Raw genomic sequence first — 24,702 nt, forward strand, 5'->3', positions numbered from 1 at the left:
AGTTCTTCCGGGAAGTTAAATATTTGTTTGGATAAATTCAGTAATACATCAATGAGAAAAAAAAGTGTCACCTGTATTCCCGATCAAGTGCAGTAAAATATGTAAAGTACTTTAATCCAGTGCCTGACACGTGGTAGATATTAAGGGCTTAGCATAAATGTGCTGTCATCAGTCCATTGGTATGATGACTTCCATGTTCTTTCCATCAATGGTTCTTAAACTATTTACCCTTCAGTGTTTTCTGAGTAAGATGGCATGCTACAGAGGCATCAATAAATGAGTCTCTAGAGTACTAACTCAGATCATCCTTCATGCTGCCTCCAGAGTGACCTTTCTAACCCACAAATCATTTCCCTTGCAAAAATCATCCTAAAAGTTCAAATGTCTCATGATTTATGATATGCAGCCAAGGTGGACAGCCACTACTTCAGCCATTCTTCTGACTAAACAGCGCTCTCTCAAGCCATACACTGTTCTCTCTTCCTATGTCCTCACTCCTGCTCCTTTAGTCCTTAGGAAACATCTCTCTCCAACAGGACTCACCTCAAACATCAGTTCATTGCCACCTCTATAAAATCCTGATTTCCTCAAACAGATGTAAGCCCCCTCCCCTTTCCTTCCATAGGGCCTTGTGTCTTATCACATTATAATGTGATTATTTTTGTATCTTTCTGATAATAACATAATAATATAGTGTTTGCTATATGTCAGACACCATTCTAAGGCCTTATATGTATGTTAACTCATTTAATCATCATGGATAATACCTATGAAGTGGGTAGTATCATTACCCTCATAATACAGATGTGGAAACCAAGATAGAGAAAGATTAAATAAATTGTCTAAGGTCACACAAATAGTAAATAGTGGACCTAGTATTTTAAACTTAAGCTCTCTGGCTTTAAGAGATCTTAACCTCTTAACCTCCTTGCTCAGTGTAAGCTTCTGCAGTGCTGAACAATAGTCCAGTGGGTTATGATGATCTATACTTCCCCAGCACTTAACACTGTGGCCTTGGATTGAAAGTGCATACATATAAATTGTCAAACAAGAAAAGTCAATCTCGATGTTTCCACTAAAACTTTGAAACTTGCATATTTTCTTGGTGCAAAATAAGATTTTGTTTGTAATTTGTTAAGATTTGTAAAGATAGTGCCTCTCCTAATCTCTCAATTTTTTTTATATTTGCAATTATATTATATACAGTTGGCAAAGTTGAACAGTTTCATAATCTAGTTTTGCTGTTAGTCTGTATTTAAACTAATTTGAGAGGTTTTAAGAAATGAAAATTCAGTATGTAAGTATTGTTTTTTTCCACAGTAAAAATGAAATATGCAGAAAATGTTCCCCACAACATGACAGAAAAGGAATTCTGGACACGTTTCTTTCAGTCCCATTATTTTCACAGGGACCGGCTGAATACAGGGTCAAAGGACCTCTTTGCAGAATGTGCCAAAATAGATGAAAAAGGTAACTGTTTGTCCCTGACATACTCTAGCATTTAATTTGCTCCTCTCTAGTTGTTAATGCTGTTAGTGATTTTTTTTTTCCCTTGAGAAAGGTAAGACTTGATCAGCTTTTTATTTCACTGATTTTTCTAGGGTTAAAAACAATGGTATCATTAGGAGTGAAAAACCCACTACTTGATTTGACAGCTTTGGAAGATAAATCATTAGATGAGGTAAGTAATAATAAAAGGATTTATGAGAGAAAAGAGTCTCTTCCTAGTCTTCAACATTTTTATAGTTTTTAAAATTGCCTTAAGTGTAGATGTTCTACTTCTGAGAAGGTGAAACAAAATGCTGTTTTGGGGAGTGGTTTAACAGAAGTGCTTTTCAGCAGCACTGTTCATTATTAAAATTGCCTTAGAGAACTGAAATTCTTGTGTGCGTTTGCTAAAACATTTTTTTAAAAGAATTTTCTAGCTCCCAAATCAGCAGTTGTCTAGGTATTAATGAAGGTTTAACTTGTTTTTTGTTCTAGCTAACATTAAAGAAATGTGGGTAAATATTAGTAGACAGGGAAAAGGTAACATTGTTGAATGCCCACTGTTTGCCAAATCTTGAGCACAATCATGACCTTTACCCCACATTAGCCCCAGTATGTTTCAAAAGCTAGACCATCAAGTATGAGCTTCTTACCTCAGCATCCTGACTCCAAACTTAGAAATTTATCCAATTACAGAGCAACAGGTGATCCTTCTGATCAAGGCTGATTCCACCCCTGCCTCTCTTCTAGGCTAGAAACCTGCCTTCCTCAGTTTTTCTCGTCACACTCACACATTTTAGTTTTCTTGTCCTTCCTTTGGCTCCTGTTCTGCTGGCCGTATGCACACACTCGTACCTTCCTATGTTTTTTTTTACCCTAACTTTTCCCTCTTATTTTAGTGTATGTATGTACTAAGTGAGAAAACTAATGGTAAAATTTTGTTCTGTAGTCTAAATTATAAATTAATAGAAAATATTCCTTGGTGCCCCAGTGAGTCATTTCCCTAATGAAATTCAGTTGTTTTCTTCTTTCTTTCTTTTTTTTTTCAGTTGTTTTCTTGATAATTCTCAGCACTCTGTCACTTCCTTTGTGAATCTCAATACATTACAAACGTGGCCCTCTTTAATCACCCTGAAAAAAATGAAGCTTAGAGATAGAGTTTAATATAATGGGAGAAAAATTTAGTGTTTTTTTTTAAATAAAAATGGTAACATAAATGCAAGTGTGTAGCTTTCTTCACTTTGCCTATTAACAGTATCAGTCCAAGCTAAATATACCACACAGTTGTTTAAAGTACATAGACTTTAAAACTAAACTACTTGGATTAGACTGTCCTTTTCAATATTTTAAAGCCCGTTTTTTCTTATGAAATGAGGTTAATAGGACTGATTTTAGGGAGAGGATAGAAAAATTGGGGAGATGTTGTTGAAGGGTACAAACTTGCAACTAATGGATAAAATCTGGAGATCTTATGCACAGTATGGTCAACAATACTGTATTATATAAAGCTCAAAGTTTCTGAGAGACTAGATCTTGGTGGTTCTCACCACAAAAAAAGAGATGATAATTGTGTGTTATCATATTGCAATCTCAAATCAACACATTGTATGCCTTAAACTTACACAGTATTATGTGTCAGTTATATCAGCTTCAAATGCAAAACAAAACCAAAAAAAAAAAAAAAGCCGACCTTACAGGATTGCTACAAGAGTTGGAAGAGCCTGATATGTAGTAAGTGCTAAATAAGTAATCAGTGTTACCATTATTATTTTTTTAAAGTGCTTGCATAGTATTCCCTTGTATGTGTATATAAACATTTATATAACCAATCCCTTTAACAGAAATGTTGGTTGATTACCTTTTTCCTTTAGTGCCTCTTCTTTCCCTGTCATCCTCTAGTTGTTCTAACTGTCCCAGGATATGGACTTGGGCCTCCTTCTAAATACATTCTTTCCATTCCATTGCTTTAAATACTGATTATGTAATGATGACTCCAAATTAGTCTTGGTCTGTCTAACCCCAGAACTTCAAAATCATATATCCAACTGCCCACTTGATATCTTAGGTATTCCGCAGACACTTCAACATAATATGTCCAAAATGGAACCTTTGATTCCCATCCTCTTTAACCTGTATCTTCCTGAGTCTTCCCTTTGTCAGTTTAAAACAACAACAACAAAACATTACCTTGGACTCATTTTCTCAAGCCAAAACCTAGCAGTCTGCTTGAGTCCTCCCCTTTCTTCACCTCCAACATTTAGTTCATCACAGACCATCTACAGTACATCTGATCTGTCTATAACTGTCTGTCTCCACAGACCACTTTCACCCTCTTGCTTTTAGGCTTCCGCCATCTTTGGCTTGGTTGCTTGCATTAACCTCCTGATTGATCTTCTTAGTTCCACTTTTGTTCCCTATAGTTTATTTTTCTCCAGCAGTAAAAGTTATATATCAGATCCTAACACTCCCCTATGTAAAACTCTTCAGTGGCTTTTCCTTGACCTTAGAATGAAATCAAAACTCCTATAGGGCTCTTTTTGATTTGGCCTCCCTATTTCTGCCTTGGGTGAGGCTGTTTCAACTCAATTCATACTCCAAACACGGTGGCCTTTTTTCAGGTCTTTCCCAACATTTTCCTCCTTTAGGGCCTTTGCACTTTGCTGTTCCTTCTTCCTACTCTTCTATCTCACTGGCTTCTACCCATCTTTTAGACATTTGTTCTGATGTCACTTCTTCAGGGAGACCTTTCGTAACCTCCCTGTCTAAAATATCTCATCCTGTTACAGTCACTACAACCTGTCTTTTATTTTCTCCATAGCATCTGTCACTTTCAGACATAATCTTTTTTTTTTAACCTTGTTTTGTCATTTGTCAGTCTCCTCTCAGTAGAATATAAATTCCATGAAACGAAATGTTTTTATTTAGTTGCCTATCGCCATCACATGGCCTATATTAGACCCTCAGTAACTACTTGATAAATGATTGAATGGCATATGAGTCTTTTTATAGTCTTTCTTTTGTATCTTTAACCTTTTGTCTCACCAGTCCCTGGCCTTCGTTCCAGGTATACTGAACTATATACAAATCCATGACAGAAAATGTATTACGTTACTTCTGTACTTCTGTTTGAGCAGAGTATTGTTCCCCTGTCTGCTTTGCAAGCACTAATCATTTTATGATGCTCAGTGAAGCTTTTTTGAACCAATCCCTGTTCACACACCCCCCCTACGCACAAACCCCACCCCAACCCCTGCAGTGGGATTGACCTCTTTCTCTCATGTAGCATCTATAGGTTTTAAGTATATAGACTGGCTTACAGCCCAGGATCCCACCAACGAGAATTTTGGCTCCTTTGGTTCAGGGTCATATCAACTTTCTGTCTACAGCCATGCACTCAAGACAAGACATTTTTGAAAATGCTGTCTCATTTAATTCTCCAATATTCCTTCTTATAGAACTTAGAAAAGTTGACTGACTTGCCTAGAGTAATATTGGAAAAATGATAAAATCAGAATTTGAATCCATATCTATCTGACTCCATAGTCCATGCTTTTTTCCCCTGTATTATGTTCCTTCATTTAAAATTTTGCTAGCTAGATCCAAAATTGCTGTTTGAGAAGAAAATAATGGAGCTTACAATTAAGATATTTTTGTGAGACTAAAAGCAGTTAGTGGTATTTCTTCATTTTTATGTGTATCATTTCACTTATTTTTAAATGTTTATTTATAAATATTTTTTAATGTTCAGAATTAATGAAGTCCTATCATCTAGAAAATTTATTCAACTCAATATGTCTCTCATAAAAGATAAGGAAACCAGAACTTTATTTTTAATCTACTAAATTATTTCTCACAGGGCTATGGCATTTCCTCTGTGCCATCTACTTCTAATTCTAAGTCCATAAGAGAGAATAGTAATGCTGCCATCATCAAGAGATTTAACCATCACAGTGCCATGGTCCTGGCAGCAGGTCTCAGGAAACAGTTAAGTATACGTGCAAAAGTGCAGTAACTGGACTTTCTGTGGTAGCCAGAGGGAGTTTTGTTGTTCTGCTTGTGGTTTTTTAACATTTTTTTCTCTTTGTTTTCAGAGAAGCACAAAGTGAACAAAATGGTGAGCCCAGTGGCATTGATGGAAATTCTGGAGATGGAGACTGCTTTCAGCCAGCAGTCAAAAGGGTATGGGTAAAAAAATTTGGAACGCTTATGGCTCACATTTCTCCAAATACCTTGTATAACCGCTGGTATGACCCTTGATTAGTTCAAATGACTCAGTTCTTCTAACCAAGATGTTAAGCATTTGGCTTAAATTGTAGAACATTTTGAGAGTACTTCCTCAGTTTTGGCTTGCCAGCCTACTTGCCATGGACTCAAGTCTGTTAACTGTTACATTCTTTTGTTTTCCTTCACATGTGCACATACACACGTATTGACATACAGTTTTATTTTCTGGGAAAGAGGCATATAAAGGCAGTATGACAGAAAGGAAAAAAATAAAGGTTTGTGTATATGATTTTAAAAGATAGAATTTGGCCCCCCTGTTAAACCTGGCATTTCAGAACAGGAAATATCTGTCATTAAATACTGAAGAAATCACTTTGAGTTGTGGGGGAGAATGGACAGTTCCCTACTTGTGTATTTCTTCTCTCCCTGCAACTTTGCCAAGCTATTCCATCCCTCATTGTTTTCAGTTCCTCTCTCCTTAATTATAAAAAATGATAAAGCTTTCTTAGAGGGCAATCAGGCGGTATGTATTAAAATTTTAAAGGTTTATGCTTTTAATTCTACTTATGGAGAGTATTCCATTTTGGAAATTTATATGTGCAAAGATTTCGATACAGATACTCATTACAGTATTAGAGAAAATAGCAAACATCCTGCTATCCATGGTACAGTCATACAATGGATATTGATTTGTGCAGTGATTAATGACTTAAAAGGGATTAATTATTGATAAATTTAAGAGTTCACATATGCCATAACAGTAGTTCAGTTCATTAATAGTAAGACAAAATCAAAAGAATAATTACAAATTAAATTTTTAAGTATAGTAATTGTATTATTTACAACAGGAACCAAAGCATACATTAGTAAATAAAGTTCACAGGACAAATTATATGATATAATTAAATTTATAAACTTTGAAAGGCCTTTAAAAGAGGATTTATGGGCAAGTCTTTATATATTTCAGTAACTTAATGTATATTTCTACAGGGATATTCTTTAAAATTAACAAAGCCAATAAGATATTTCTTTTCTGACCAAAGAAAAAAGTAAAGCTGAAATGTAAGTTATAGAGAGATGCTAAAGAAGAAATCTAGGAAGTGATGCTAGGAAGAACTGCACGAAGTATTCTTGATTCTTGGTAGTGAAAGTTGTCAAAAATCATTGTGTGAATTTTCATAATATTCAACAATAAATGCTTACTTGAGGTATTCTTTCAAGTCAGTAGTTATCTGCTGTGTGTTCTGTAAGGGTTTTATAGAATGAGAAATCCAGAAGTAATAACAGAGTCCTTACATTTGTGGAGCTTTCAGTTCAGTGTGAAAGTCAGGTGACATAACTAGGCCTTGGCAGTTTAGGACTTGGATCTATATGAGAGCTCGGGTAGGGGCATGACTTAGGTAAGGCGGCAGCAGGGGTAGAAATGAGCTTGACATGTGAAAAGTAATGAAGACTTCAGTATGCCCTTGAAGTTCGCTGAAGGGTGAAGAGCTAAGAAAGTAGTAAAAACTTTGAGTCTAGATGAGGTGAGACTGATAGATGTATTACTCTGAATATCATGATAAGGTAGGACTATTCAGACTCTTAAAATAAGGGTAATTTAAAATACTAAGTTTTCAAATTGATCTTTTTTGGGATTATATTTAGTATATTTAATACCCTAGACGTGGTAGCTACAGATGAGAACTGACCAGATGAATTTCATAGCTATGTAGAGGATGAAATACTGTAAAATTACTTTCACAAATGTTTACATAAATTGTCTTAATCTGATATTTTTTTTACAAGGCTATAGAAATATAGCAGTTTGTTACTAGCCCAGGAGAAAACAAATTAGTAAAATTAAAATAAAGAATCCAAACGTAAACCCCAGTACTTGGAGGGATTAAATACATATAAATATGGCATTTCAGAATCAGTGGGAAAAGACATTCTACAAATGGTGTTAGGAGAACTGATTAATTATTTCGTATTTTTTAAAAACTCATGCTCCCTCCTTATTCCCAGGTTTCTAAGTGGATCAAGATGTAAGCAAAAAAATTAACACAGGAGAATAAGAATAAAGGGAATAATTGAAACTGAAAAACACCGAATTGGAAGAAAAGTATTTCCAACACATATAAAATCAGTGTTGTTTTGCTTGCTTTTTTTTAATTTGAGGGGAATAGTAAAATACACATTTTCATCTCTCAAATTTTCAAATATTAAAAGTTCGGTAATAATATGGTCAGAATGTAGGAAAGCAGGTACTTTGTAAGTGGTTGGTGAGAAAATGAGTTCAACCATTTGTAGAGCAGTCATGTCTAGGAATTGAGGCTATTGGTGGGAAAACTTCATATTTACCCTCTGTACAGTTTTACTTTTTCAGTCACGTTCATTACTTTTGTAATGGAAAGTTACAATAAAAAGTGCTGTGTTAATTATAGGCGAAGTTGCAAGAGTCCATTGAATATGAAGACTTGGGAAAAAATAATTCCATAAAAACAATTGCACTAAACCTCAAGAAGTCAGATAGGTAAGTTTGGTCAATATTAAATTAGCTTGAGGCAGAGTAGTTGTATATAACACAAGTCATTGCAGAATATGTTCTGCAAGTATAGCACTCAAGTTTTAGTCAGTTTGTTACTGTCAAATACAGTAACTATCTATTTCCTTAAAAATTTGTGCATCTCAGGAAAGGATCCTAAATGATTAAAACTAAGAAAATTAATTTCTGCTCTCTGTGCTGTTTTATTCTTACTACTCTTACAGGAATTTAATTATTTTATTGAAATATCTTTAACTCTACTTGAGGGAGAATGTTGTATTGAGACTGCTAAAATAATTGAAAGACAAATGTTGAGCATCTTCGTTCTTTGTGATTAGTAATTTCTTCTTTGCTAACCTTCAGGTATTATCATGGTCCAACTCCAATCCAGTCATTACAGTATGCAACAAGTCAGGACATTCTTAATTCTTTTCAAAGTATTAGACAAGAAATGGAAGCTTATACACCCAAATTAACTCAGGTAGGTGACTTGCACTGTGTGAAAACCGAAATTCCCATAGTTAACTTCCTCAGTTTATGAGCACATTCAGAATGAGCTATAAAACTAATACTTCAGTGGGATTTAAAGATATATTTCTGCTAAATAAATCAAAAAAGTCGAGAGGTAGACGAGGTATATATTTGGCATTTTCAAGAAGCATCTGAAAATAAGATGATAAATGAAACATAAGGTGAGTTTTGTGATAGCATATTTTTTCCTTCTACATACACAGTTTTATTGGGAAAACCTCCCAGATTTCAAAAAAGTTTCTGGACATTAGTCTTCATTTTCTACTGTCCTTATTCATACTTCAGTTGATCAGCAAGTTCTGTCAGTTCTTCAGTATTTCTTGACTCCATCACCTTGATTTAGGCAAACCTGATCAGTGTCCTACACTGCCACTGCAAGTTATTTTGCTCAAAACATTCTGCTGTCTTATCACTCTGCAGCTTAAAAACCTTCACTGTCCCCACCTTGTTCCCACCATAATTGTCTAGATGCCTTTGGCGTGCCAGATTCTTTATAATCCAACCCTAACCCACATCTCCAGTCCCAACTCCAGCCATGTCTCCACCATTCCCTTCCCAACATAACCAAGAGTCCCATACTCCAGTTTAACACGCTGAACTACCCAGAGTTTTTTAATCGTGTCATCTGCATGGCTTCCTGTGCTTTTGCTCCTGCTTTCTCTCTTCTTAGAGTATCCTTAGCCTGTTTTCTGCTTCTGCAGAACTAATAACAATAATAATTCATGACAGCTCAAATTCTTTTGCCTCTTTTAAGCAGTCCTCAACATGCCCAGTAATGAGTTGTTTTTTTCCTTTTCTCTGTTTTCATAAACACTGAGACACTGAATTCATATCTGTGTTACAGTGCTTATTTCATATTGGGACTTATTTTTTTACTTTTTATTTTGAAGTAATCTCAGATTTACAGAAAGTTTTAAAAAATGTTTTCTGACCCATTTTAAGTGTAGATCCCTTTACTCCTAAATATTTCAGCCCGTATTTCCGTAAAACAAAGCATTCTCATAAATAACAGTACTATAGAAACAATAAATTAACATTGATAAAGCATTATTATCTAACCTATAGGTCTTACAGAAATTTCACCAGTTGTACCACCAGCAGCCCTATAACAAAGGAAGACTTTTCTTGATCCAGCATCCAAGTCAGGTTCATGAGTTGCATTTAGTTTTCATATCTTTTAGTCTCCTTTAAAACGGAACAGTTTTTCAATCTTTGTCTTTCATAACCTGGATATTCGAAAAGTATAGGTTCGTTTCTTGTAGAATGCCCTTAATTTCCGTTTCTCTAGTATTTCTTCATAATTGGATTTTATATTAAGCATTTTTGGCAAGAATACCACCTGAGTAAATGTGTAAGTGATGTGTCATCCTTAGTGCATTGTATCAGAAAACACATATTTATTTGTCCTAACTTGCAATACTAACTTTGATCACTTGGTTAAGGTAAAGTGGTATCTACCTGGCTTCTCTACCATAAAGTTACTGATTTTGCTTTGCAATTAATAAGTATATTGTGGGGAGATACTATGTATATGTTCAATTTCCCATCAAACTTTTACCCATTAGTACTTAAGAATCTGTTGATGATTCTTGCTGAAAAGTTATTACCATGGTGGTGGTTAAATGGTGGTTTTCTAATTCTGTCATGCCATCAGTTGACATTCTGCTAAAAAAGGAATAGCTTCTCTTTCTGTCTCTTGTGTGTATTTATTTATTTGTATCAGCATGTACTCATGGATGTCACCCCCCAAAATGTAGCTTTGCCCCTTTGTATTCAGACCCTTCCCACGCCCTTCACACCGGCTACTGTATCTTCCTGACGGTGTCCTCATCAGTTTTTGAGCACCTCTGTATGTTACAGCACAATGAGATAAATGTTCCAGGTTCATCTTATCCTTTTCCGCCCAGCCATGGAATCTTCCTTTTAGTAGATTTAGAAACTACTTCCTTCTGAGTAGATTTAGAAACCAAGATCTGAGTGCTAGATGTACTTACTGCTGTTGGGATGTCATTTGCTATTGGTGTCGTTGTCGCCTTAGCAGACACAGCAAGGAAATATACGTGTGCACATATATATGCACACATAACAAATTTGGGATTATTTGACTATGTCTTTCTAGACTGTAACTGTCCAACATCTGGCCCTTGAGCCCAAGTAGATCCACCTAACTTTTTAAACTGTGGTACGTCTCAAATATTTCGATTCTTTCCCATGCCCCGAAATGAGTGATTTCATTATCTGAGACACATGAATTGAGTCAGGAAGGCCTAAGAGATTCTCTGGCCTCAGGTGTGTACACCTGAGTGCAGCCAGTGGCTAGTCAGCAAGCTCAGCGGTCACTGGAGCGTCTAGTCACAATGCATTATATAACATTTCTGACCAAAGGAAATAGGAACAAAGTGAACTCTTCATGTCCCCTCAACTCATGGTTGTCGTGTAATGTACTCTTACACCGAGTTAAAAATTTTTTTTTTATTCAGCCCTTACACACATGGGTTTCTGCTTGTAAAAACTCCATTGAAAAGCCTTGGACACACTAACCCTGTGCTTGAGCTGTTCAGGAAATGACCTGTTCCTCTCTATGGCCAGTGCCTGGCATTTGTTAGATACTCGTTGAAAAGATAGGTCACTTATGTCCCTAAATTTTGATACTGATACATTAAGGGATGTGTTTTTTTCCCCCATTTGGTTAGCTGTATTTACTTCCTTAAAAAATGACAAATGATATGTTTCTGTTCTGCTGGGGGTGTTTTTCAGCTGTCAGCAATGATGCATGTTAACATGTTTTATTGACTTGTTTTCTTTCTGTAAACTCAATTTTACCTTCAGTGCCAAGAGTTCACAAGTTATGATAGTGCTTAAATAAGGGCTTGAGTAGGCAAAAGCGTGTTTTTTGAGGTACCTGGGGATTTGCCTGGTATTACTGGAAGATTGGTAGGTAATCCTGTTACTGTACATACTATGTTTCTAACTTCATGGAAAGTAGTCCACTCTTGCTATAAATTACATATTTATACAGGATAAAGACTTACTGGACATTTTGCTGTAGAACTGAAATGTAAAAAAAGTGGCAGAAAAGAGGAAAACGATTTTCTCTGTCTTAAATTTCTTTCAGGTTCTCTCAAGTAGTGCTGCCAGTAGTACCATCACAGCACTGTCACCTGGAGGAGCACTTATGCAGGGAGGGACACAGCAAGCCATAAACCGTATGTGCTGGACCATCTTCTATTGCTATCCCATCACTTAAATAAGCCATAAAGAGCAAGTTGAGACCAGTGCTTAAGTTTTACTGGTTTTTCTTTGAAAGATTTATGGAATTTTTGTTTTGTTTTATGCATCCAGATCCTGAAACATCTAGACAAGAGCTTACATTTCAGAATTGTTTTAAGATTGTAAACAGTGTCATATAACTTATCTCCCTATGCCATGCTAAAAGTTTTTTTATTTTCTGTCTTGCCTCTTAAAACAAAGCAAAACCTGAAAATTCCTCCAGAATCCCAAAAGAATTTAAATTCTGTCATTTGCCACAAAAATCAATTTAGAATAGCACATCCTGGTTTGGCATTGGCAAAGAGTACACATTCAGATTTATTCTCTGAGTGGTCATTCTTTCAGAGACTATACGTATGGAAAAATAGCTTTTACTCTGTGGACCTCTTTTTCTTTTGCAGAGATGGTGCCAAATGATATTCAGTCTGAATTGAAACACCTGTATGTGGCTGTTGGGGAACTTCTACGGCATTTCTGGTCCTGTTTTCCTGTTAATACGCCATTCCTAGAAGAAAAGGTCAGAACCAGTTCTAAACTTAGCCAACTGTTGTAGTATGACTTAGTGAGGTGTTATTTTGAAATTGAAAAATTCTGTTGAATGCTTACCATGTGCCAGACACAACTTTGCATACAGTATTTCATTTAAGTCTCACAGCATCCTGATGAAATAGGTATTGATACCCATTTTGCAGATTAAGAAACTTGAAATCCAGACCAGTTCCATAACTTTACAATTGTACATCTTTAAAACTTGTATCTACCTCTGGGTAGATACAAGCCACTGGGATTTATTGAAGAACAGAAATCCCAAGCAAGTCACATCAGTAAAATTATTTATTTGGTGTATGTTTTAGGGGTAATGAAATTTAAACTGATACTTATAAGAAATATAGCACTAGCTATTTAACACTAAAATTATTTTAACCAATAACAGAACTTGACAAATGGAAAAAAATATTTTTAGTACTAATGGTAATAGTTTTACTATATAGATTGCTCTTATAAACAGTCTTTAAGAGAAAAATAAATATCCCATTAAAAATAAAGGTGAAAGACTTAACAGGTAACTTACTAAAGAGTACAAGTGGCCCAGTAAATCTAAGAGGAATTTTTCATACTCACTAGTATTCACATAAACTAGCTTTAAAGCTACAGTGAAAAAAGCATTTTTTCATCTATAATTTGCAAAAGAATAAAAAACTTAAAATGATCAGTGTTGGTCAAGTTGCTAAGAATATAATTTTTTACTCCGCTCCAAATTCTACCTTTTTAAAAAGTGCTTTGACTCAGAAATTCAACATTTAGAAATTTAATCTAAATTAAGAATGAGTTATCTGTACCCACAGACCTACAATGAATTAATCTTCGACAAAGGAACAAAGAATATACAATGGAGAAAAGACAGTCTCTTCAGCAAGTGGTATTGGGAAAACTAAACAGCAGCATGTAAACCAATGAAGTTAGAACATTCTCTCACACCATATGCAAAAATATAAAACTCAAAATGGCTTAAAGACTTAAATATAAGACAAGGTGCTATAAACCTCCTAGAAGAAAACATAGGCATAACATCCTCTGACATAAATCCTAGTAGCGTTCTCCTAGGGCAGTCTACCCAGGCAATAGAAATAAAAGCAAAAATAAACAAATGGGACCTAATAAAACTTAAAAGCTTTTGCATGGCAAATGAAACCATAAGCAAAACAAAAAGACAGTCTACAGAATGGGAGAAAATATTTGCAAATGATGCAACTGACAAAGGTTAATTTCCAGAATATATATATATAAACAGCTCATACAACTTAATAACAAAAACACAACCCAATCCAAAAATAGGCAAGACCTAAACAAGCAGTTCTTCAATGAAGGCATATAAATTGCCGAGAGACATGTGAAAAAAATGCTCAATATCACTAATTATCAGAGAAATGCAAATCAAAACTGCAATGAGGTATTCCTTAAAAAAACTGAAAATAGACTTACCATGTGATCCGGCAATCCCGCCCATGGCCATATATCCAGAGAAAAATAAAATTCAAAAAGACACATGCACCCCAGTGTTTATAGCAGCACTATTTACAATAGCCAAGACACGGAAACAACATCAACAGATGACTGGATAAAGAAGATGTGGTACATACATACAATGGAATACTACTCAGCCATAAACAAGAATAAAATAATGCCATTTGGAGCAACATGGATGGACCTGAGGATTGTCATTCTAAATGAAGTGGGCCAGAAAGAGAAAGAAAAATGCCATATGATATCACTTATATATGGAATCTTAAAAAAAAAAAAAAAGTAATGACACAAATGAACTTACTATTTATAACTTAGGTGATTGATTTCTTGAATATGTGTAAGCACATTTGACTGTCCTTTATGATTGAATTACTGTGTTCTGTTGATTCATAATTTGTGGTTAGTTTTGTTCCTTTGATAACTAAGTTTAAAAAGCAAAAGCTCTAATCTGTTCTTAGAAACAATGATCAGTACACACATGTAAACTAAAAAAAATTTGCAGTATATTGTATATATGTATTTACATGCACTATGATGTGTATGTGCAGTTGAACTGTAATAATTCTACCTAATAAAACTGAAAAAGGAAAAAAAAAACTACAATGAGGTATCACCTCGCACCAGTCAGAACGGCCATCATTAAAAAGTCCATAAACGGTAAATGCTGGAGAGGATGTGGAAAAAGGGAACACTTCTATACTGTTGGTGGGAACGTAGTTTGGTGCAATTCCTCAGAAAACTAAAAACAAGCTTTACCATATGATCTGGCAATCCCACTCCTGGGCATATATCCGAAGGGAACTCTAATTTGAAATGATACTTGCACCCCATTGTTCATAGCAGCACTATATACAATAGCTAAGACATGGAAGCAACCTAAATGTCCATTGACAGATGACTGGATAAAGAAGCTGTGGTATATTTATATAATGGAATACTACTCAGCCAAAAAATACTAAAATAATGCCATTTGCAGCGATATAGATGGAGCTGGAGATCACCATTCTAAGTAAGCCAGAAAGAAAGAAAAAGACCATATGATATCACTCATATGTGGAATCTAAAAAAAGAAGACACTAATGAACATTATTTATGAAACAGAGACTAGCAGACATAGTAAACAATCTTATGGTTACTGTGGGGAAAAGAGGTGAGAAGGGGTAAATTTGGAAGTTCAAGATTTGCAAATATTAACTACTATATATAAAAATAGATATAAAAACTCTTCTTCTGTATAGCACAGGAAACTGTATTCAGTATCTTGTAATAACTTTCAGTGAAAAAGAATATGAAAACAAACAAAAAAGAATGAATGTGTGTAAATATTTAGCCATAGAGACGTTTCTCTCCAACTATCTATGACATAGAAATGGCCTAAATATCTACCAGGAGGGGATTGGTTAAAGAGGCATGTATGCACATACACTGAAATACTATACATCCATTTTAAATGATAACTTAGGATTTAAAAACTTTAAAATGTTTACATTAAACCAAGTGAAATTTTAAAACAGTATATACTGTATATCTTACACATTTATACACATGCACACAAGATTATCAAGAAGAATAAGAATTATGACTCAAAAAATCAAAATACATTAGATACTGCTTCTCTGCCTGATGGAGCCAGTTAGTCTAAAAACAAAAGAAAGTAACCTTCCTATGTGTTTTTTCTCATGGTCCCTGTAGGTTCTTTGAGAGTTCTTTGTATTTTATTATTTCCCTTTATCTTTTTTAGGTAGTGAAAATGAAAAGTAATTTGGAACGATTCCAAGTTACAAAGCTCTGCCCATTCCAAGAAAAAATTCGGAGACAGTATTTAAGCACAAATGTAAGGCAACAATCTGATTTTGACCTGATTTTCTTTCTCTGTGTAGTAAAATGTAAAAAGATGAAATTAACTTTGTTTTCCTGTGAATGAGTATATACAGTTTTTTTTTCTGTTGCCAGGGGTACTGTTTTTTAATTGTAATGTGTGTCATACCTTCAGAAGTGTGTAAAATACATACAATTTTAAAATAATATGACAGTATCTGTGTACCTACCAATCATGGTAAGAAATAGAACATTACTAGTACCCAGAGGTGTTTCCTGAGTACCATTGTCCAGTTGCCTGTGCCTCTTTCACACCCTCCCAAGGCCTACCCAGGCATTTGTCATAATCATCTCTATGCCTTTTTTTTATTGACTTACAAGCAGTGTGTATGTTCCTAAAAATATTTATTTTGAAAATCTGAGTAGCAAGTACAAATCTAGCAATTGAAACAGTTCCTGGGCTATGGTCTGCCTTCAGCCTCCCTGGCTGTTTAAGCAGGGCAAGGCAGTAGGTAATGAGTGAGAGATGTCACCTTGTGCCCAGGATTGTTAGCATTGTTTTTAATGCAAGGCTAGAGTAACCACACAAGAGTGTTTCTCTGTCTTATACAAGTTCTCTCAGAGCCAACTAGGAAAAAACAGTTTATATGAACTTAGAGTTCAGTATTTCAGTAAGGAGAATAATCAAAACAGAGAGTTTTACAGTTGAAAGCTGAAAAATCTTCATTAGTAGTATTTTTAGTTAGAGAATATTCTCTAAATATTCTAAGTGGTTTTTCTCAAAATACAACAGTATTACTTAGAAAAGAAGCTTAAGTTTCTTCTCAGCCAAGCAAGGATGACAAATAGGAATATGATTGTAACTGCCTGGAGCACTATGATTTAAAAAAAAGATTGAGAGGCCATGTACACCCTTACAGGAGAATATGTTGTTCATCTTTTCTAGCTGGTACTGTGGAACCACTGCTGCCAATCAAGCAGAATAAATGATTTTAATAAAGTTTCCAGACCGAACTAAATATCGTAACACCACCACCACACACATACACCCCCACACACACAGACAGTTATAACAGATAAGGTAAATAAAGGTGGCTTTTAACTCTACTTCAGACCAAATTTAAGATACTGGCATGCTAAAAGGATTTAGAACTTCTGGTTTCTGTTTTCCTACTGTCAGAATTGACTTGTAGATTTTACAAGACTTCTACTTGCAACCACTTAAACACTGTCCGCCTCCAAGGAACAGATATTCCAAAGACATTCTATGTCAGGAGTTTATCAGCTTAGATCAGTGTGTTCCTGTTGACTTTTAGTTATGTCCGTGATGAGGGCAAAATTCTTTTCTACTCAAGATAATAATCTTGACCTAAGATGTGACATAGTACTGATGTGAAGCCTTGGAACCATTTAGATTTTCTGTAATGTGCTGAGTTATATTGAATCCTGAAATGTTAGATCTGGAAAAGGCCCTAGAGAACATAGAAAAGTGCTTCAAAAGATTGGCTCTGCAGCAGAATTAGCTGCAGGAGCTTTTGAAAATCAAGATTCCTGGGTCTCATCCCAGACCTACTGCATCTTCAGAGGAATCAGGAATTCAGAATCTTCAGAGGAGTAAGGTATTTTCCAAATTTTCTGTAAGATAAGGTGGATGCTACCCTCTTGTCCTTAGTCAAGAAACTAATGTTTAAATCTAGAAATCACTAGTTTGGTTCATTCCTTTCATTTGATAGAAGAAACGGAGGCCTAGAACACAGGCTGTCATGCTGCCCTATTGCTGGTTAATGACAGGGCAGACATACAACCCAGGCAGAGCAGGTGAATTTCCAGCCTCTGCTGTGTACCCCACCATCTCTTACCTTTCTGTGCAGAATGTGTCTGATAACACCTTCCCAGAGGGCTTGCATGTTGCCTTGTGGAAATACAAAAGAGCTTGGAAACTACTCTGAAGTACTTGCCAGACCTGGATCAGAAGCATTAGCTTCCGCAGCCTTTACCCTGTCATTGCTTAAAGTGTCTCGCTGTGTTTTTCAGTTGGTAAGTCACATAGAGGAGATGCTCCAGACAGCCTACAACAAGCTCCACACGTGGCAGTCACGGCGTCTGATGAAGAAAACGTGAAGTGCCTGTGGCTCTCACAGGTTTTGTGAGACTGAGAGAACTGTGACCTGCAGTGACTCTGGAAACCTGACCTGACAGACATGCAGGCAGTCACACAGAAGTGACAGGAAACATCTGCACCACGCCGACTCTCAGAGCTGATGCTATTGTACTTGCACATTGAGAACTGAAAGGAAAGGAACTATGATTAAACTAAAAGCTGGGGAGGTAAATTAAGGCAGAACCAAAATGAGCTAAGTTGCAAATATATATATATATATATATATGTGTATATAAATATGTGTATATATATATATATATATGTATATTTTAAAAAGACACTGTTTACCGCAGTTACTCAGGAACTGCTTTTGATTCACATTAAGCTGCTTTCAGAAATTTAAAAAAAAAACACTTTTTAAAAGGGTGCATTGATAAAAATCTGAGGTTTTGGGGGGCATTGTTTGTTTTTCTGTGTAAATTTTTTTCCTAAGTTTATGGCACAGGGTACACCTTAAGTATTTCTCCTCCATCTTCCGCTTGGACCCTCAAGTTTTACTGAATTCTAGTTGTACCTTACATCAGCAAGTTAAAGAGAGTACTTTAAAAAGAGGGAGACTGTTGCTCAAACATCAGGAAACAGTTGTATTCATAAGATATCATTGGTCCTGTGTTTCCTACGGAAATAAGAAACAATAAATATTGCACTGAATGTTTGTGGTTTGGAGTCCCTAAATGATAAAGAGGGAGCATATTTGCAGAAAGTTGTGTGGGGTTTTTATGCAGAATTTTGTCAGAAGACAATGGCGCTGCATGTTTTTCTTTGAGTGCAAATGTACATTGCTAAGATTTTTTTTTTAAGATGGCATGTGCTTTGAAAAAAGGAAATTGCATTTTTAAGAGTTTAAAAATCTTATGAGTGAGAAATATAAGAAATCTTACTTATTTTCACCTCTTTAGAAAAAATAAAAGATGTTTCTCATACCTCTTTCTCTCCAGTATCTGACTGTTACTGTCCTTGGCGAATCGATAATCATTGCATAGTGACTGAAAAGCCTAAATGAAAAAAAAAAAAAAAAGATACGTTCTTGTTTCTGGAATCCATGCCATATTTTATGCCTAATAGGATCAACTCACTATTTATCTAAGACTTAAGATGTCTTGTATTAAAAATTACAGGAAAAAAAGTAAAACTTTTTATAGATCCTCTTTTTACTGTAACACATCTTGTGGATTTTCCTTGTGTGTGGTGTTTACTTGGGTGGGCTGCTGGAGGGCTACTCATTATTTTTTAAAGCCATTCATTATAGAAGCTGGTTATCTTTCATAAATGGCTACAACAGGCCAAAAAACCTGTTGAGACTTTGAACCAGTAAAAGCAGAGAGGCAACATTACTCTTCTGCTTCAGTCCTGTTTCTGCTTCAGAGCAGTATAGTAATGGTGGGATCCCTTACACCTTACAGTTTTACAGAGTGGTTTTCAAATATATTATCACCACAACTACTCTGTAAATAATAGCAGTGGAGCAGATAGAAAAAACGTCTGAAGTAGAAGAGCATATTGGGATAGCAGATGTAAAGCGATAAAGTGCTCTGTTGAGTTAAAGATTAAGTGATAAATATAATGGAACCTTAAAGAAGAAACCATTGGAGGAATTGGGTAGGTTTCACTAAAGAGAACATTTTGGCTAAACCTTAAAGGTTGAATAGGGACAAGCATGGTGAAGGTGTGAAGGCTTTGAAAGATCCCAATGTGTTGGGGGAACAGTGTTTGTTGGATGTGAGGGTTGGAAGTGACAAGAGGCTGGGAAAATCAATTTAATTTAGGTTGTGAATGGCTTTGTTTGCCAAGGCAAGAAATTCAGACCTTACGCATTAAGCTTGGGGACCTCAGAGAAAATTTTAAACAAGTAAGTTGTTTTTGTGTGAGGGTACTTTAGTTGGTTTGTTAGATTTAAAAAATAAAAATCTGGCAGTTAGGGAGGTCAAAACCAAGAAGGCTTTAGAACAGTCCAGACTGGAAACTAGGTCCAAATTAAAGTGGAGATCTGGTAAATAGAAAGAGGAGGACTAAGTAAAGACTTTTGTAAGTATGTGACCAAGTCTCAGAAAGTGAAGGACTCGAAGATTTTGCCAGAGATAGCTATCAATTTCATGTCTAGCTTGCATTTGAAATACTTGATCCTTGGAGTCCTTTCAAAATGAACTTGGATGAATGGCAGCTGTTTAGGCCTACTGTGGCCCCCACCTCCCTGCTGTAGAAAACGGTAGCAGTTGCTGGTGATTGAGGGTTGCTATAAGCCAGCGTTGTGCCAAGCATCTTTACGAATGGTTTTGATGTTAAGTAATTTACCCAAGTCCACACAAAACGGTAAGTGGCAGAGCTAAAGTTTACCCTGAAGTGCTAAGCTGCTGCAGTCACTTAGATAGGGTAAGATGCTTGTGAAGTTGGAAGGTTTTACTCGCCAGCCCGGGCTTCCATTGCCTAATTTTCCTTTGAGTGCCCTGTCAGCCCTTCCTGCCTGCCTCCAATTCAATTCTGTGCTGCTTTTCTGGCAAGTCACATCATGGGGTTAGTCTGCCTAGTAGGTCCCATTAGCCCAAAGGACTGCAAAATGTAATAATGTAATGAAATCATGTCCTGCCTTAGGAGAATGAGTTTCTCCCACAAAAACATGAAAACAGTAGTGCTAGTCTACTTTGGACTTACAAAGTAGTCCACTGCAAAATAAGGAGGATTCCTTGTGATACCTGCCTCAGTCTGGAAAACAAGATTGCTTAAACATCTGTACTTAGAAAGATAATCCACTCATCCAGACTGAGGGTTTAATCCAGAAAGTGATGTCCTGTTGGTGCATATATCATCTGGAACCAACAGTGGCTCATCTATGGAAAGCTGCCCATTTTAAACTTAGATTTGCTGTTCCTGGTGTCAAGACTTGCACAGGATTCCTCAGTGCATTACCTCTGCCCTTTCCCAGTTTAGCTTCTTCAAGACTCAGCTGTTCTCCCAGTTCCTGATGCCAGGGGAATCTTATTTTCAGCTCTTAAATTGTCCAGAGCTGGAGAATTGCCTAGAATGGTGGTTCAGGATGATCAGCCTTAGTTTATAGTCCATATCCTTGGTTGGGTGTAAACTAAAGTCACAAAAAAGACTTCGAATTCAAACTTTGTAACCACAGAACTCTGTTTTCATAGTGTTTTGCAGAATCCCTAACATATATGAACATGGCATTGTACCTATTGAAGTGGAGCCAGAGGTCCAGCTCTTCCCACTACCCCTAACAATACCACGTGAAAAAACAATACCCTCTCTGGCCACCTGGCAACCTGCTGTGTTTGTTGGGATGGCAGAAGTAGGCTGAAGTTGAAGCATAAGGTAAACTCTGGCTTGACTTTTAAATTTTACTCATCTGTAGTCATAGGAATAAATAGCAAGATGGCAGACTTAAACCCAACTTATTAGCAATTAAAACAGACCGAACACTCTAAAAGACAAAGATTGTCAGATTGGGCTGAAAAACAAGACCCAACTATACACTAGTTATAATCACAGAATGTCTATACTTACCTCATTGGACTTGACCTCTCAAATTCAGATTCACCAGATGTTAGAATTCAAATCTGAACCTTTATTACTCAAATTTATACCTCTCTGGCTCTAGTAGTTAAGTGTCTAGTGAACAGAGTAGTGAGAATGAAATGACAAATACAAGATCACTGACTATTACATTAATGTCCATTTTTAAAATTATTACAGAAGTATAATTTTTTAAGATTTGAATAGCACTGACATATATAAAATAGAAAATGTTTCTGTATCCTTACCCCCAAATCTCACTGTCCTGAGATAGTCCTTACATGCATTTTCTCCTGGACATTTTTATACGCACTTAAATTTATTTTTCAAACCTACCACCTGAGATTTTTCTAGCAAAGAAATACCTGTGTGCACATTTATGCCCTTTAAGATAAACCTTGACAATGAGGCTTTTCTCCTTAGAGAATCCATTCATGGTCCCATTTCTGTAAGCCAAATTTTTGTGAATTTCGGTCCTATTAGTGTGCCACTTCTGGCACCCCGTAATCCATAAGAATGGGTTATCCCTGGCCTGAATACAAAAATTCCTTGGGATTTTATATATACAATCAGATTCTTATCATCCAAGAACATTTAGACCCACAGATATAAAAAGTAGAGAAAAAGTGTTCTCCCAGGATTGATTGCAGCCTCAGCAGCGGTAGAGATGTGGTATAGCAGAGCTGTTGGAGCACAGACTTTGGACCTATGCTGTTTCGGTTCAAATCCCAGCTGCATAGCTCATGTTGTATGACCTTGCGCAATTTACTTAATCTGTGCCTCGGTTTCTTCATCTATGAAGTGGATGGTATGGTAGTACTTAACTGATAGAGTTATTGTGAGGATAACAGATAATTTATACAAGGCACTTGGGGCAGAGACCAGCGCCTGATGAGTGCTGAGCGAATGTTTGCTGTCCTTATTGCTGGTACACATTTTCACTGACACACAGCAAAAGGCAGCATCTTCTTGACTTCATTGTTTAGAAACCTAAAGGGAAGAAAATTCCCCCAAAGAACAGTAAAGATGCTTACTTCCGTACTTTCACCCCCAAAACTCCCCAAATCTAATCTTCATGACTTACCTTTAATAGATTTATTAATAGTCACTTTTTTGGTGCATTCTCCAAATCAGTTACTTTTTTAAATGTATATAAAATTGCTTGTGACTGATTTCACACTTCAACTGCAATATTTATAAAATGAGTTGTCTCCATTCCTTTGAGAATGTAGAGGACATTTCTGTGTTCTTTCCTAGGATGTAAAATGTAAAATATAGATCCAAGTACAGCTGTAAGTGAAAGGATACTATAAATTAGAACCCCAAAACTGTCTGAAATTAATGTTTCATTTCATCTATTATGTTTGATATTTAGGGGGAAAAGCTTTCCGTTTTTTGGCAGGAGTGGGAAGAGAAGCGCATCCTGTTATCTCTTAACTACTTGCTAAAATTTTTTTCTTTAAAATAGAAGTTGGGATGAAAGAAAAAGCCATTGAAAATATGCTGAGCTAGCAGGAGAGTGACCCTGAAACTTGGTGAAATAGGTGAAAGTGTTTCTCTTCAAAACAAGGTCACTAACAGTCTTCAGTGAGCACATCCCTAGACCTAAATATGGTGTTTGACATCTCAAGAGTTGCATGTAATATCACAATTATAGCTTAGGCAAAAAGAAATTTCCTTAAAAACATAATAGTAATCCATCTTCTGTGTTCCATGAATAGATTAGTAGAAATCTAGCACTCACACTCTATAGTTGAGCTGCCTGGGGTCAAATCTCAGCCCTGCCACTTACTAGTTGTCTGGTTACTTTATCTCTCCACACCTCAGTCTCCTCATCTGTAAAATGGGCATAATAATAGTACTTCCAGATTTATTGTGAAGGTTAAATGAGCTAATAAATGCAAGTGCTTAGAACAGTGCATGGCCCGAATTAGGCATTCAATGATTGTTCTTCTTACCATTTATTATTATTCACCATTACCAGACTTCAGCTCAGAGCTTATTAACTCAGATTGAAATAATATCAACATTAACAGGGAACTGAGGCAGCGAGTAGGGGGAGGAAACTAATATTTATAGCTCTATTTGCCCAATATTTGCCATGCTACATGTACATTCTTATTTAATCCTTAGGATTCACTCCACAATTATTTATCAAGTTCGTACTATTCTTCAGTTTGCAACCCTGACGGTATGAAGTCTCCAGTCAGGAAAAGGCACCATCCTAGAAGATGGGTAAAGAAGACTGCGCCCTCCTGGAACTTAGTAAACTGAGGTTCAGAGAGGTGAAATAACTTTCCTAAAGCCCCTGACTCCCAACTTGGGAGTGGAGAACTAAGATTCAGACTCAGCTCTTCAAAGCAAATCCATGCAGCTGTGAACTATTGACCTCTCTGTCCCTAATCGTCTTACTGTCTCCCCACCCTGCTCAGACTGGAACCTTCTCTTCTAGGTGCTATAAAAAAAGTGGAGAGAAGAAGAGCTATGCTACTAGGCCACACACAGATAAGCACAGATGGCTCTGAGGTTGAGAGACTTGGCCTTATTCTCCTGAAATGCAGTGTTGTTGGAGAGGGATTCTTGGATCTGAAGCCACGAGGGAGGGCCACCCGGGCTCCAACTCCACTGTCGGTACCTAAGCACCATGATGTGCTAGGTCCTCAGAAGAATTCAAAGGGCCTTCGCCGTCCTGTTTTCTCCTGGCATTTGACTTTTTAAAGGTTAGGTTTTTTAGCAAAGCTATACATACTGATAATTTTAAAAGTCCAAAGCACTAACAGACACATACCAAAACATCATGTCCACCAACCCACTGCTCCCTACTCCTTCCCTCTGCACAGGATTAATCACTTTCAACTCCTTTAGCTGATATGACACCATTCTGTCTTAATTTACCAATTTTTTTTCTATACTGACTTACAGTTGTTAAGGATTTAGTGTTTTTATGTCATTTTTCCCATTTCTCTCTCTCTCCACTCTCTCCAGTCTCTCAGTATGGATATTTCACAACTTTTTTGATGATCAACAGTCAGTGTTGACATTTTGATAGTGTTAATATTGTTTAGTGCTTCAGTCAGGATCCTGGCAGGAAGTAAATGGCACCGTCAAACTGGATAATTTGAGGAGATTAATAATGGGA

General features: G+C 36.2%; 1 protein-coding gene and 1 long non-coding RNA gene across 2 annotated transcripts in view; both read left to right on the forward strand.

Annotated features, from left to right (window-relative positions):
* The window catches only part of GTF2H1 (general transcription factor IIH subunit 1), a 31,795-nt gene extending 12,828 nt beyond the window's left edge, over positions 1-18,967 (forward strand). The window contains exons 7-16 of the mRNA XM_072969646.1: positions 1,321-1,470; positions 1,602-1,681; positions 5,345-5,472; positions 5,580-5,667; positions 8,139-8,227; positions 8,603-8,720; positions 11,886-11,976; positions 12,442-12,557; positions 15,807-15,899; positions 17,918-18,967. Of these exons, the coding sequence (XP_072825747.1) occupies positions 1,321-1,470; positions 1,602-1,681; positions 5,345-5,472; positions 5,580-5,667; positions 8,139-8,227; positions 8,603-8,720; positions 11,886-11,976; positions 12,442-12,557; positions 15,807-15,899; positions 17,918-18,004 (1,040 nt within the window). The 3' untranslated portion in view covers positions 18,005-18,967. The remainder of the gene's footprint in view (positions 1-1,320; positions 1,471-1,601; positions 1,682-5,344; positions 5,473-5,579; positions 5,668-8,138; positions 8,228-8,602; positions 8,721-11,885; positions 11,977-12,441; positions 12,558-15,806; positions 15,900-17,917) is intronic.
* Positions 18,968-21,185: 2,218 nt separating this feature from the next.
* Positions 21,186-23,944, forward strand: LOC140698982 (uncharacterized). Its single transcript, XR_012076990.1, has 2 exons — positions 21,186-21,362; positions 23,697-23,944. It is a non-coding gene; the product is annotated as an uncharacterized lncRNA (long non-coding RNA).
* The last annotated feature ends 758 nt before the right edge of the window (positions 23,945-24,702 follow it).

The sequence above is a fragment of the Vicugna pacos genome, chromosome 10, assembly GCF_048564905.1.
Source record: "Vicugna pacos chromosome 10, VicPac4, whole genome shotgun sequence".
NCBI lineage: Eukaryota > Metazoa > Chordata > Mammalia > Artiodactyla > Camelidae > Vicugna > Vicugna pacos.